Source organism: Salvelinus fontinalis, chromosome 24 (assembly GCF_029448725.1).
Source record: "Salvelinus fontinalis isolate EN_2023a chromosome 24, ASM2944872v1, whole genome shotgun sequence".
Taxonomy (NCBI): Eukaryota; Metazoa; Chordata; class Actinopteri; order Salmoniformes; family Salmonidae; genus Salvelinus; species Salvelinus fontinalis.
This window is the reverse complement of record NC_074688.1, coordinates 1,206,363-1,222,027: the sequence shown is the minus strand read 5'-3', so window position 1 is coordinate 1,222,027 and position 15,665 is coordinate 1,206,363. Positions and strand designations below refer to the sequence as shown.

At 42.8% G+C, this 15,665-nt stretch overlaps 1 protein-coding gene across 7 annotated transcripts in view; it reads left to right on the top strand.

Moving 5' to 3' along the window:
* Positions 1 to 15,665, top strand: part of LOC129821727 (protein furry homolog) — a 222,270-nt gene that overhangs the window by 183,504 nt on the left and 23,101 nt on the right. For 5 of the 7 annotated variants that reach the window (XM_055879325.1, XM_055879326.1, XM_055879323.1 and 2 more), the window contains 4 exons: positions 5,509 to 5,583; positions 6,545 to 6,718; positions 14,340 to 14,540; positions 15,105 to 15,254. In XM_055879325.1, the coding sequence (XP_055735300.1) occupies positions 5,509 to 5,583; positions 6,545 to 6,718; positions 14,340 to 14,540; positions 15,105 to 15,254 (600 nt within the window). The remainder of the gene's footprint in view (positions 1 to 5,508; positions 5,584 to 6,544; positions 6,719 to 14,339; positions 14,541 to 15,104; positions 15,255 to 15,665) is intronic. The other 2 variants (XM_055879322.1, XM_055879327.1) reach the window with 1 other exon arrangement.

Below are 15,665 nucleotides of genomic sequence, written 5' to 3'. Positions count from 1 at the left end.
AAGTACTTTTTCCAACAATTGTTTACAGACAGATTATTTCACTTATAATTCATTGTATCACAATTCCAGTGGGTCAGAAGTTTACATACAGTCGTGGCCAAAAGTTTTGAGAATGACACTAATATTAATTTTCACAAAGTCAGCTGCCTCAGTTTGTATGATGGCAATTTGCATATTCTCCAGAATGTTATGAAGAGTGATCAGATGAATTGCAATTAATTGCAAAGTCCCTCTTTGCCATGCAAATGAACTGAATCCCCCAAAAACATTTCCACTGCATTTCAGCCCTGCCACAAAGGACCAGCTGACATCATGTCAGTGATTCTCTCGTTAACCTTTCAGGGCTACCCATCCCGGATCCGGGAGCATCCTCATCAAAAAAGCTGACTAGCATAGCCTAGCCTAACGGGACAGGGATATCATATAATATAATTTCATGAAATCGCAAGTCCATTACAGCAAATGAAAGATAAACATCTTTCATTTGAATCCAGCCATCGTTTCCGATTTTTAAAATCTTTTACAGCGAAAACACAATATGTATTTATATTAGCTAACCACAATAGCCAAACACACAACGCCATGTTTTCACCATGTTTCCACCGCATAGGTAGCTTTCACAAAACCCAGAAATAGAGATACAATTAATCACTAACCTTGAACAACTTCATCAGATGACAGTCTTATAACATCATGTTATACAATACATTTTTGTTTTGTTCGAAAATGTGCATATTTGAGGTATAAATTGTAGTTTTACATTGCAGCCACCATCACAAATAGCACCAAAACAGCCAGAATAATTACAGAGAGCAACGTGAAATACATAAATACTCATCATAAAATATTTATGAAAATACATGGTGTACAGCAAATGAAAGATAAACATCTTGTGAATCCAGCCAATATTTGCAATTTTTTAAGTGTTTTACAGCGAAAACACAATATAGAATTATATTAGCTTACCACAATAGCCAAACACACAAAGCCATTTATTCACCGCCAACATAGCTTTCACAAAAACCAGCAATAGAGATAAAAATTAATCACTAACCTTTGGACAACTTCATCAGATGACAGTCTTATAACATCATGTTATACAATACATTTATGTTTTGTTCGAAAATTTGCATATTTAGAGCTGCCAATCGTGGTTATACATTGTGAATACGTAGCAACAATTCACCAAAATGTCCGGAGATATTTTGGACAGTCACCTAATCTAACCAAAGAACTCATCATAAACTTTACTAAAAAATACATGTTGTACAGCAAATGAAAGATACACTGGTTCTTAATGCAACCGCTGTGTTAGATTTAAAAAAATAACTTTACTACAACATACAGCATGCATTATTGTGAGACAGTGCTCACCTATTCTCCGCCGTGTTGGTGCCAACATATTACACAAAAATACGAAATAACATCATAAATATTCTCTTACTTTTGCTGATCTTCCATCAGAATGTTGTGCAAGGAGTCCTATTTCCAGAATAAATCGTTGTTTGGTTTTAGAATGTCCATTTCTTCTGTCGAATTAGCAACTTTGGCTAGCATTGTGGCGTGAACATGCCCATCAACTCTTGGCGCCTGGAACGAAAAATTCCAAAATTCCCAATAAACGTTGAATAAACTGGTCAAACTCGGTTGAAAATCCTACTTTATGATGTTCTTCTCATATGTATCCAATCAAATCAGAGCCGGAGCAATTCGTCGTGTATACCGAACGCTTTTCAGAAGACAATGTGAGGTTCCCCGGCGCGCAGTTGAAAACTGACAAAAGAGCGGACCTGTCACTCCAAAAGCTCTTATTCGGCCTCACATCAAGCTAGACACCCCATTCAACCTTCTACTGCCTGTTGACATCTAGTGGAAGGCGTATGAAGTGCATACAGATCCATAAATAAAAGCCAGTTGAATAGGCAGGACCTGACACAGAGCCTCATTTTCAGAATTTTCACTTCCTGTATGGAAGTTTGCTGCCAAATTAGTTCTGTTTTACTCACAGATATAATTCAAACAGTTTTAGAAACTTCAGAGTGTTTTCTATCCAATAGTAATAATAATATGCATATTGTATGATCTAGAACAGAGTACGAGGCCGTTTAATTTGGGCACGATTTTTTCCAAAGTGAAAACAGCGCCCCCCCTATTAAGAAGAAGTTTTAACACGTGTGAGTGTTGACAAGGACAAGACTGGAGATCACTCTGTCATGCTGATTGAGTTCGAAAACAGACTGGAAGCTTGGAGGGTGGTGCTTGGAATCATTGTTCTTCCTCTGTCAACCATGGTTACCTGCAAGGAAACACGTGCCGTCATCATTGCTTTGTACAAAAAGGGCTTCACAGGCAAGGATATTGCTGCCAGTAAGATTGCACCTAAATCCACCATTTATCGGATCATCAAGAACTTCAAGGAGAGTGGTTCAATTGTTGTGAAGTAGGCTTCAGGGCGCCCAAGAAAGTCCAGCAAGCGCCGGACCATCTCCTAAAGTTGATTCAGCTGCGGGATCGGGGCACCACCAGTACAGAGCTTGCTCAGGAATGGCAGCAGGCAGGTGTGAGTGCATCTGCACGCACAGTGAGGCGAAGTCTTTTGGAGGATGGCCTGGTGTCAAGAATGGCAGCAAGGAACCACTTCTCTCCAGGAAAAACATCAGGGACAGACTGATATTCTGCAAAAGGTACAGGAATTGGACTGCTGAGGACTGGGGTAAAGTCATTTTCTCTGATGAATCCTCTTTCCGATTGTTTGGGGCATCCCCAAAAAGCTTGTCCGGAGAAGACAAGGTGAGCGCTACCATCAGTCCTGTGTCATGCCAACAGTAAAGCATCCTGAGACCATTCATGTGTGAGGTTGCTTCTCAGCCAAGGGAGTGGGCTCACTTACAATTTTGCCTAAAAACACAGCCATGATAAAAGAATGGTACCAACACATCCTCCGAGAGCAACTTCTCCCAACCATCCAGGACCAGTTTGGTGACGAACAATGCCTTTTCCAGCATGATGGAGCACCTTGCCATAAGGCAAAAGTGATAACTAAGTGGCTCGGGGAACAAAACATCGATATTTTGGGTCCATGGCCAGGAAACTCCCCAGACCTTAATCCCATTGAGAACTTGTGGTCAATCCTCAAGAGGCGGGTGGACAAACAAAACCCCACAAATTCTGACAAACTCCAAGCATTGATTATGCAGGAATGGGCTGCCACCAGTCAGGATGTGGCCCAGAAGTTAATGCCAGGGCGGATTGCAGAGGTCTTCAAAAAGAAGGGTCAACACAGCAAATATTGACTCTTTGCATCAACTTCATGTAATTGTCAATAAAAGTCTTTGAAACTTATGAAATGCTTGTACTTATACTTCAGTATTCAATAGTAACATCTGACGAAAATCTCTAAAGACACTGAAGCAGCAAACTTTGTGGAAATTAATATTTGTGTCATTCTTAAAACTTTTGGCCACGACTGTACACTAAATTGACTGTGCCTTTTAAACAGCTTGGAAAATTTAGGGAAAATTATGTCATGGCGTTAGAAGCTTCTGATAGGCTAATTGACATCATTTGAGTCAATTGGAGGTGTACCTGTGGATGTATTTCAAGGCCTACTTTCAAACTCAATGCCTCTTTGCTTGACATCATGGGAAAATCAAAAGAAATCAGACAAGACCTCAGAAAAAAATGTGTAGACCTCCACAAGTCTGGTTCATCCTTGGGAGCAATTTCCAACAATTTCCACGTTCATCTGTACAAACAATAGTACGCAAGTATAAACACCATGGGACCACGCAGCCGTCATACCGCTCAGGAAGGAGACACGTTCTGTCTCCTAGAGATGAACGTATTTTGGTGCGAAAAGTCTCTTTTTTTTGTCTCTTTTCTTAATCATGATCAAACTGGTGGAGGGACAAGAATGCAATTTCAGAATGAGGGGGCTGTTTGGAGTGTTTAGACATCTGGATTTAGGACCACGCGGACACCATAGAACGGGCAGACATGCTGTGTGAAGGCAAAGCTTCTGGAAGGCTGGCTGGACCAGCACGGCAAAGTTGAGCATAGTTCAATGTGTATGTGTTGCGCTCTTGGCTAGAGTCAACGATACTTCAAATCTTCAAAACGTGTGCATAAGGAGTGATGACAGAAATATTACAGTACATTTCTGTGTACTATAACTTCTCTGGGATATGTGGGACAGTAGCGTCCCACTTGGCCAAAAGCCAGAAAAAATGTAGCGCGCCAAATTCAAATATATTACTATAAAAATCAATCTTTCATGAAATCACACATGAAAGACACCAAATTAAAGCTACACATGTTGTGAATCCAGCCAACATGTCTGATTTCAAAAAGGATTTACGGGGAAAGCATAAGATGCTATTATCTGATGATAGCACAACAGTAAACAAAGAGAGTGTAGCATATTTCAACCCTGCAGGCGCAACACAAAACGCAGAAATAAAATATAAATCATGCCTTACCTTTGACGAGCTTCTTTTGTTGGCACTCCAATATGTCCCATAAACATCACAAATAGTCCTTTTGTTTGATTAATTCCGTCAATATATATCCAAAATGTCCATTTATTTGGTGCGTTTGATCCAGAAAAAAACAGCTTCCAAATTGTGCAACGTCACTACAAAATATCTCAAAAGTTAACGGTAAACGGTCTTAGGTAACGGTCTAGTTAACGGTCTTGCGCAACTCTCAAACAGTAGACATAAAGTTACTCTGATTCAAGACGGCCGTACTTCTTCATTTCACAAAGGAATAACCTCAACCAATTTCCAAAGACTGGTGACATCCAGTGGAAGCGGTAGGAACTGCAAACAAGTCCATTAGAAATCTATTATCCCAATGATATATCATTGAACAGACAGTGACCTCAAAATACAAATCTGAATGGTTAGTCTTCTGGGTTTTACCTGCTACATAAGTTCTGTTATACTCACAGACATGATTCAAACAGTTTTAGAAACTTCAGAGTGTTTTCTATCCAAATCTACTAATAATATGCATATCTTATATTCTGGGGATGAATAGAAGGAAGTTGAAAGTGGGCACGCTATTTATCCAAAAGTGAAAATGCTTCCCCCTATCCCGAAGAAGTTAAGTAGAACAAACACATTCCTACGGTGTTCTAGTTATCCAATGTTTACAGTGGGCAGGAACAGGGTAGTCTCTTTAAAGGAAACAACAGAAGTAAAAAGAGTCTGTGTAGCTTAAAGGAAATTTTACTCAACTATCTTTTAGTATTTTGATCTATTGTTAATACAATCACAAAATTGTGCATGTCATCAGCCAAGTTTTCAAGATGGAGAGCTTTCAGTACGGTTATGATGCATTTCCTTGAAAGAGATGCAAGGTCAGATCATGTTTTTATTTTTATGTTGACGTAATCTGATTTCTTGCGTCGCTGTCCTCTCAAGAGGTCCTACTCCACAATCTGAACTACGCTGCTCTGCTCTGGTGGGACGTCACCTCACTTCTCTCTTCTCTCCATATCTGCAGAAGAGAACACGGGAGAAGCTGGTGAATGTGTTGTGTCTGTGTGGACAAGGAGTGGGGCTCACCAAAAACCCTTCGGTGAGACACACAAACACACACACACACACGCAGTTAATGTTGAGTATTCATAAAAGTGCATTTTTTTGTTCAGAATCACTGACAGACAGCAGCAGTCTTATCACTTATTCAACAATTAGACACACTCATTTTGATAATGGCTTACTCATATTGCAGACATTGTGTGAAAGTTATACACTGAGTGCACAAAACATTAGAAACACCTGCTCTTTCCATGACATAGGCTGACCAGGTGAAAACTATAATCCCTTATTGATGTCACCTGTTACATCCACTTCAATCAGTGTAAATAAAGGGGAGGAGACAGGTTAATGATTTTTACACCAAATTGAGAGACTAATTGTGTATCTGTGCAATTCAGAGGGTGAATGGGAAAGACTTAAGTCCCTTTGAACGGGGTATGGTAGTAGGTGGCAGGCACACCGGTTTGAGTGTGTCAAGAAATGCAACGCTGCTTGGTTTGGCACGCTCAACAGTTTCCCGTGTGTATCAAGAATGGTCCACCTCCCAAAGGACATCTAGCCAACTTGACACAACTGTGGCAAGCATTGGAGTCAACGTGGGCCAGCATCCCTGTGGAATGCTTTCGACCCCTTGTAGAGTCCATCCCCGACGAATTGAGGCTGTTCTGAGGGGGTCCAACTCAATATTATAAAGGTGTTCCTATTGTTTTGTACACTCAGTGTGTATGTTGAGGGGTTAAGAATGATGTGTAACCAATGTCATAGTAGTGCCTTAAGATTGTGTAACTTGACCGGCTATTTAATATTGAAGACGTTTAAAAAATAGATATACTAAAAATGTTGTTTATGCACCGTGATCCCATATCAAAAAGATTGATGAGAATGATATTTGTTTGATATGAATTGTAGATTTAAGCATACTTTTTTTATGGAGTGGGGTACTCCCACGTATGCTCCGTATGCTTTTAACACACCCCTATGTATCCTCCCGTCCCCAGGTGATCTTCTCCAGCTGTGGCGAGCTGGACCTGATCGATCTGCAGCCCAGCCTGGTGTCATCTGAGGATGGGACACAGGAGCAGGACAACAACATGGATGACACCACGTCCGAACAACAATTCAGAGTCTTCAGAGACTTTGACTTCCTGGATGTGGAGCTAGAGGAAGGAGAGGTGAGATTGGTTGAATGATTTGATCATTTAAAAACATAATTCTAATCACGCACCTGGATGCAAGGCCTTTGAAATCATTGAGGATAAACGCAGAAAAACCCAGCTTATTACAGTTTATTTCCTGTGTGGTCCTCTGGTTTAAGCAGGCAAGCTGACTGTCAGGGCTGAGAATATGACTAGCTTAGTGGTGTGTAAAAGGGTGGAAGACGTGAATGCATTGGCCAAATCACTCACAAGTTGCTCACCTTGGTGCACCCATACAAGTTTTCTGGATGTACCTTCTTGCTCAGGGGATTTTGGAGTAAGATATTCATGGGTTGGCCCTGTAACACTGGGGGGCAGTGTTGCAGTGCACAGATGTACTCGGTGTGTAGTGCTGTTATGGAACCTCAGTCTCTCAAACCTAATGATAGAGGTTTAAAAAATCATAAAGTTCTGTGTACATTTTATGACACTAATGTACTACATTATTGGTGCTATCATCTTTTCAATTAAATCAGAGAGCTGGAAACCTTCTCAATCCCAAATGAGTGTCTCAACCATACGAATGGATTTACTAGAAGGGGCCATCTCCATTCAACTCAATGAAGCCATAATGGGTGGCCCTTTCTAGTAATTATATTTCTATGGTCTCAACATATCTCTAGGACACTTTGTTGTGTCTACTTTGATTTATTCTCTTCTATCCTCTAATGTAATGTGGGTTTATTTTTTTCTGTTTTTGTCTGTGCCACCATCTAGGAGATCCAGGTAAGTTCAGTCATGTTGCAATGCAATGCAAATACTGTATTGTGTAGATGGGATGTAGTAGTCTATGGATGCATCCCAAACAGTATCCTATTCCCTATGTAGTGCACTACTTTTGACCAGAGCAGAGTGTGTGATACAGTAGCACTGTGCATGCCCACGCATATGTTTGGAGTGTGTTCAGGGTTTAGTCACCCTAATGTTAAGTCAAGTCGTCACTCAAGCCTCTACAGTTCTTGTCAGGGCCTGTGGTCTTAGTACTTCCTGTCAGAGGGATACTATAGTATCATGTAGCTCGGACGTGACCTGAAAGAATCCCATCAACACACATTACACACACACTTCCATTCACTGGATATGAGCAGACTTATTGCTCTTAAACGAGTAGTATGCAACTTAATAATCAGCTGTTGATCACTGTTGAGGTAAATGCACCCTATTCCCTACACAATGCACTACTTATAGATTCCTCTCCATTTATGTTGCATTTGCTCAGATTATTATTTAATACCAGTCTTGTACAGTGAATTATGTTAGAATGGCATTGATTTTAATACATGTGAATAATTTTCATAATAACACTGTGTACATATGTAGAAAAACAAAGAGGGCAAACCCCACCCCATCTGTCAGCCCAGCTAGCAACAAACGTTCCCAAAACTTTAGAGAACATTTCCTTCAGAGTCTCATTAGGTCATTACCTAACATTTTCATAGCAATGTTCCACTGATGTGCAATAACTGTTTTCAAGAGACCATTCCCTTAATGTCAAACAGAACGTGGTTACCATTTTCACTGAATATTCAATATTAATGTTCTAGACACGTGTCATGGGATCGTTGTAAGAACATTCATGTGTCCAGTTTTTTTGGGGTTAGGAGAATATTTAATCAACGTCACACCAAACATACACAGAACATGGTTGCCATGTTCTCAGAATATAAGTCATTCATTTTCTAGATAGGTTTCATGGGAACATTGCAAGAACTTTCCTGTGTCCAAGGACGTTTAAAACACAGGACGTTCTGTCATGGTCCCCTGGAGGTTTTTGTCTAGTTCCCAGCTTTTTCTAGGGACTTCCCTAAAGTCGTTTTTAGGCCTATGCCTGATGGTCCCAAAGAAACGTTCTCCGGAAGGAAAATACTTGTTTCTTTACACACCACCCCTTGTCATGGTTGCCGAGCCCATCAAGGCCCTCATTGGTGAACCACTTATCCATTCACAGCTTTTTGTCTGTTTGCAAGGTTAGGGACACCCACACACACAAACAGTACTTTCAGCACGCAATGTTTTCAACTTACATATTTGAAACACTTTGACATACAGTGCCTTCAGAAAGTATTCACGCCCCTTGACTTTTTCCACATTTTGTTGTTACAGCCTGAATTTAAAATCGATTAAGTTCAGATTTTGTGTCACTGGTCTACGCACAATACCTCATAATGTCGGAATGGAATTATGTTGTATTTATTTTTTACAAATTAATAAAAATTTAAAGATCCCTTGAGTTAATTATTCAATCCCTTTGTTAAGCCAAGCCTAAATAAGTTCAGACTTAATAAATATGCTTAATAAGTTGCATGTAATCACTCTGTGTGCAATAATAGTGTTTAGCATGATTTTGTAATGACACCCAGTCATTAAAAAAATACAGGTGTCCTTCCTAGTTACCGGAGAGGAAGGAAACCACTCGGCGATTTCACCATGAGGCCAATGGTGACTTTAAAACAGTCGTTTAATTGCTCTGATCAGAGAACTGAGGATGGATCAACATTGTATTTACTCCAGAATACTAACCTAATTGACAGAGTGAAAAGGAAGCCAGTACAGAATACAAATGTTCCAAAACATGCATCCTGTTTACAATAAGGCACTAAAGTAAAACTGCAAAAAAAAATATCAGTGTCCTGAATACAAAGTGTTATGTTTGGGGCAAATCCAACACAACACATCACTGAGTACCACTCTTGATGTTTTCAAGAATGGTGGTGGCTGCTTTATGTTATCGGTATGCTTGTCATCGGCAAGGACTAGGGAGTATTTTAGGATAAAAATAAATGTAATAGAGCTAAGCACAAGCAAAATCCTAGAGGTGAACCTGGTTGTGCTTTCCAACAGACACTGGGAGACAAATTCACCTTTCAGCAGTACAATAACCTGAAAGAAAAGAGAAACTCGCACACTGCTCTTGCTAGTATCACTGTTCTTTATTAAGCTTATGTATCGGCCTCAAGGCCTTCATCAGAGCTTTTAATAAAGAACAATGATACACTGGAGTTGCTTACCAAACATTGAATTTTCCTGAGTGGCCTAGCTACAGTTTTGTCTTACGTCGGCTTGAACATTAATGGCAAGACTTGAAAATCCCACGTAAACACAACAACAACAAGAAGTCAAGGTGTGTGAATACTTTCTGAAGACACAGTAATTATTATTACCTGGGATTTGAACTCAGATCTTGGGCCACGGCATTCTGATCTTCTTGCTACTCCACAATGTTTGTGTCAGTTGTCAGTTAATCTGATTATTGTCTCATCATTGATTTGATTGACTTATTTGATACATTTTAAGGGTTGTCTGTTTTATTTACCTCATGTTGGTGGGAATATTACTCTGTTTAATGTTACTCCAATGATAAATAAAATAGTTTTGATTTAGTGTACTTTTTTCTTCTTTTTTTCTCCCCAATTTCGTAGTATCCAATTGTTAGTAGTTACTATCTTGTCTCATCGCTACAACTCCCGTACGGGCTCGGGAGAGACGAAGGTCGAAAGCCATGCGTCCTCCAAAACACAACCCAACCAAGCCGCACTGCTTCTTAACACAGCGTGCATCCAACCCGGAAGCCAGCCGCACCAATGTGTCGGAGGAATCACCGTGCACCTGGCTACCTGGTTAGCGCGCACTGCGCCCGGCCCGCCACAGGAGTCGCTAGTGCGCGATGAGACAAGGATATCCCTACCGGCCAAACCCTCCCTAACCCGGACGACGCTAGGCCAATCGTGCGTCTCCCCATGGACCTCCCGGGCGCGGCCGGCTGCGACAGAGCCTGGGCTCGAACCCAGAGTCTCTGGTGGCACACTGCGATGCAGTGCCCTAGACCACTGCGCCACCCGGGAGGCCTGATTTAGTGTACTTTTTACTTCAAAGTTTTACAATGTAGGTGAAATCAGTCTTTGACGGTGGTGTAGCAGTAAGATCAGAATGCGTGAACCGAGAGGTTATTAGTTAAAAAGTGAAGAAGAAGAATTACTGGAAATGAACATGCACAAAGTGTCAAATATGTAAGTTGAAAATGCTGTATGTTGAAAGCACTGTTTGTGTTTATCCCTAACCTTGCCAACAGAAAAAGAGCTGTGAATGTATCAGTGGTTCACCAATCAGGACCTTGATCTGCTCAGCAACTGTAACAAGGGGTGATGTGTAAAGAAACATGTTTTTTTTCTCCTGAGAACATTTCTGTGGGAGCATCAGGGGATGTCCTAAAAATGTATTTGGGGACGTCACCGGAACAACCCGGGAACTAGACAAAAACCTCCAGGGGACCATGACTTTACATTTCAAATTTGAGTCATTTAGCAGACACTGTTATCGAGAGCGACTCACAATTTAGCTAGGTGAGACAACGCATCACAATTATATCAAGTACATTTTCCCTCAACAAAGCATTTATGAGCAAAGTTAGTGCTAGTGGGAAAAGACAAGTGCATTTTATTTTTTATTTTGGAGCCACTGAGTTATTTACGATACTCTTCAAAGAGGTAAGATTTCATGCGATTTTCGAAAGATTGGCCGGGACTCCGCTGTCCTGACTTTAGGGGCAAGCTTGTTCCACCATTGGGGTACTGGGACATAGAAGAGCTTTGACTGGGCTGAGCGGGAGCTGACCTCCCGTAGGAGTGGGAGGGCCAAGAGACCAGAAGTGGCGGAATGGAGTACTCGGGTTGGGATTTAAGGTTTGAGCATAGCCTGAAGGTAAGGAGGTGCAGTTCCACTTGCTGCTCTATAGGCAAGCACCAGGGTCTTGAAGATGATGCGAGCTTCGACTGGAAGCCAGTGGAGTGTGTGCAGGAGTGGGTGAACTTAGGAAGGTTGATCACCATGCGGGCTGCGGCGTTCTGGATAAATTACACGGGTTTGACACAAGCGGGGAGCCCAGCCAAGAGAGTTGCAGTAATCTAGACGGGAGATGACAAGTGCCTGGATTAGGACCTGCGCCGTTTCCTGTGTGAGGAAAGGTCGTGCTCTATGGATATTGTAGAGCATGAACCTGCAGGAGCCAGTCACTGATTTGTAGAAAACGACAGTGTTGACCAGGGTCACGCCAAGGTTCTTTGCACTCTGGGAGGGGGACACCGTGGAGTTGTCAACCATGATGGAGAGGTCTTGGAGCAAGCAGGCTTTTCCCGGGAGGAAGAGCAGCTCCGTTTTGTCGAGGTTGAACTTGACGTTTCAGGCCGACATCCAAGCTGAGATGTCTGCCATGCACGCAGAGATGCGTGTCGCCACCTGGGTGTCAGAGGGGCGGAGGAGAAGAGTAGTTGAGTGTCATCCGCATAGCAATGGTAAGATAGACCATGTGACGATATGACCGAGCCGAGTGACTTCGAAAAGAGGAGAGGGCCTAGAAACGTCCAGGTAGGATGCAATCCAGGAGTGAGCCCAACCCTGAGAGGGTGGAGAGGAGGATCTGATGGTTCATGGTGTCAAAGGCTAGACCTAAGAGGATGAGAACAGAGGAGAGAGTCTGCTTTGGCAGAGCAGAGAGCCTTTGTGACACAGAGGAGAGCGGTCTCAGTTGATTGAGCCGCCTTGAAGCCTGACTGGTTAGGGTCAAGAAGATTATTCTGATAGAGATAACGAGAGAGTTGGTCAGAGTGTTTTGGAAAGAAAAGAAGGGATACTGGTCTGTAGTTTTTAACGTCAGAGGGGTCAAGTGTTGCTTTCTTGAGGAGCTGACCGACTCTGACCATCTTGAAGTAAGAGCGGACGCAGCCAGTGGTCAGGGATGTGGGGAATGGGAGAAGATCTACAGAGTTGGTGAGGCGAAGGCATGAGGGGATGGGGTTAAGTGGGCAGGTTATCAGGCGGCCGGACATCACTAGTCGCACCAGTGGACTTTGAACATCCCAAACACAGAACATCCTATGTTTTAAACGTCCTTGGACACAGGAATGTTCTTGCAACTTTCCCATGAACATTCATATCTTTATAGTCTGAGAACATGGCAACCATGTTCTGTGTATGTTTGGTGTGACCTTGATGGAATATTCTCCTAACCCTCATAAACTGGACACATGAATGTTCTTGGAACGTCCCATGGAACGTGTCTAGAACATTAATATCTTTATTCTGAGAACATGGTAACCACGTTCTGGGTAAGTTTTGTTTGACAATAAGGAAATGTTCTAACTCTAACGTCAAAACATGCTTAATAGGTTCTCAGGAGGTTTTTGCTAACATACATATAATGTTCCCCTAACTAATGGAAAACTGGACACTCAAACATCAGGGGAACATTATGGGTAACATTACAAAAACATTATCTCTCCCTAGAATTGTTAGCTGGGACTGCAGGCAGGCTCAAACAGATCTGGGACCAGGCTGGCCCTCGCTTTCCACCACAAGTAAACTATGATGAAGCTAGTCAGTCACCACTGGTCCAGGATCTGTCCTGCCTGATGTGGTGACCTGGGTGTATTCCAAATGGTACCCTATTCCCTTTATAATGCACTACTTTTGACCTGGGCTCATAAGAAAGTAGGGTGCCATATGAAATGCAGCCCTGAGGAGGCTGGTTCGAATGTGGACATTGGCTGACATTCTCCAGAATCGTGACCTGATGGAAAGTCATTTTTGCATCTCAACTCGTGTAGGATGAAGTTGTCACTAGATGCATCTTGGGTCAGTTTTGTATTTTTCCCCTGTAATGGTTAGGATTGGTGGAGGGGAAGCTGTACCTAGAGGAAACTTCACCCAGGAGGATCTGAAATAAGACTGACGCCATTAGGCTCAGGGGGATAATACTCCACAATATTTAAGGAAGTCCAAAAAGCTCCCAGTGGAGTCAAACCCAAGTTGTTTTTCGTTAAGAGGGCTATTTTGATCCGATCCATTGGAAAGTTTGTGTTATGATGCACTAAAAGACCACTGTTTCACGTGACTGTGCCAAACCGTACTGTGCTGTCTTGGATATTTTCTGTTCACATGGTCCGTCAGCACGATTTCAGCAACTGTGGTTGAATGTGTAACCATGCTAGGGTAGTACATCTCAGCCTGGCTTGTATCACCTCCGCTCAGTAGTCTGAAATGGTATAAGTGAGGCTGTTGACATTGTCATTGGGTAACTCTCCCATGAAGAACAGCCTTGACTTGCCTTGCACTGCATGGTCAAGTATTTGTGGCTGCTGGTTACTCTGTGTGTGTGTGTGTGTGTGTGTGTGTGTGTGTGTGTGTGTGTGTGTGTGTGTGTGTGTGTGTGTGTGTGTGTGTGTGTGTGTGTGTGTGTGTGTGTGTGTGTGTGTGTGTGTGTGTGTGTGTGTGTGTGTGTGTGTGTGTGTGTGTGTGTGTGTGTGTGTGCGTATATGCGTGGGTGTAGACCACTGTGTGTGTGCGTGCATGTGTGTAGACCCCTTTTTGTGTGCATGCGTACATGTGTGTATGCGTAAACCCCTCTGTGTACGCGTGTGAGTACATACATACAGTACGTGCATACGTGGGTGTAGACCCCTGTGTGTGTGCGTGGACCCCCGTGTGTGCTTGTGTGTAAACCCCTTTGTGTGTGTGTGTGCGTAGACCCCTGTGAGTGTGTATGTGTGAGGCATCTGGCTCTGTGTTGTCTAGTTTCTTAAAGCTGTGTGCATCGTCCTTGCAGGGGGAGACGATGGACAGCTTCAACTGGGGCGTGCGGAGACGCTCCATGGATAGCCTGGACAGGAGTGACATGGTGCCCCTGGATGACAGTGAGCTGTCCAGCAGCACACCCAGCCTAGGCCAGTTCACCCACCAGGACTCAGAGGAATCCTCAGAGGAAGAGTCCATCACCGCCAGCCAGATCCTCTGTCACTCCCAGGTGGTACGTCTCTCTAAGCACAGACCTAGGATCAGATTACCCCCCCCCCCCCCCCCCAGTCTTAACCTTAACTACTGGGGGGATTAAATCATATCTGACCATGTATAAACGGTTACAATTGCTAGGACACAACCAGGAGGCATGTCCTGCTGCTCTGTGCTTATCTCATACAATTCTGCTCAAATACTTTGTTTGTACTTTATGTATGGTGAAATGGTTTTCTCTGCTCTCACAACAGTTGCCTCGTGCATGATGTCCTGACTAGCAGATCTGGGTTCAAGTAGTATTTGTTTTCTTCCAAGTACTTCAAGTTCATGGAACCAATGGAATAGTCCCAAAAGTGAAAACCTCGCCCATCTGGCACTGGTTCAAGTAGTATTTGTTTTCTTCCAAATACTTCAAGCTCGATTGAGCTCGCCTGGTGCCATGGAACCAAGGTAGTCCGAAAGTGTAAACCTCGCCCGATCGCTCAATCCAAATATTTGAAAGAAAGCAAATACTATTTTAACCCGGATCTGATAATTAGACTGGAGGAGGACTCTGAGCTGTACTTTTGTCTCGTTGCAGATTGTGAATCTCTCCCCCACCGAGGAGGTCAATCAACTGGACTCTCTGTACACCTCCGTTGACAACTCAGCCGCTGACCCTCCTCTTCCCCCTCTGCACACCCGAACGTCCAGTTTCGAGGTCTCGTTGGCAGAGAATTCAATGCCGAGGGTGAATAAGGACTTCAGAGTGTCTGAGATATGGGCGCCCGCTCACTCCTATTCCTCCTGTCAATGCTGCCAAATAATACAATTATATCCTATCCTTTCGCAGTTCGATTTTAGCGATAAGTGTTGATGTTTCTCAGTAAGGTATTTCTCTGTGAATCTTTGAGATTTTCTCCAGAGAGGATATGGCAGGACCCAGTCTTTAGTCTTCAGCTTCTGGTTAGCTGGATGGCACAGCTAAATCTTCTAATACCTGTTCAAACACCTTTTATCTAATGTGTTGGGTCATGGGCTGGTTGGTGCTGCAGATGCATCCATTTGTATTCTATATTATCTTTTGAGGAATAGCATCGCTGTGTTCTTGGGGTTTTGTGGTTGTATGGTAGCAAGGTGGTTCTCTTTCTGTGTCTGAAAC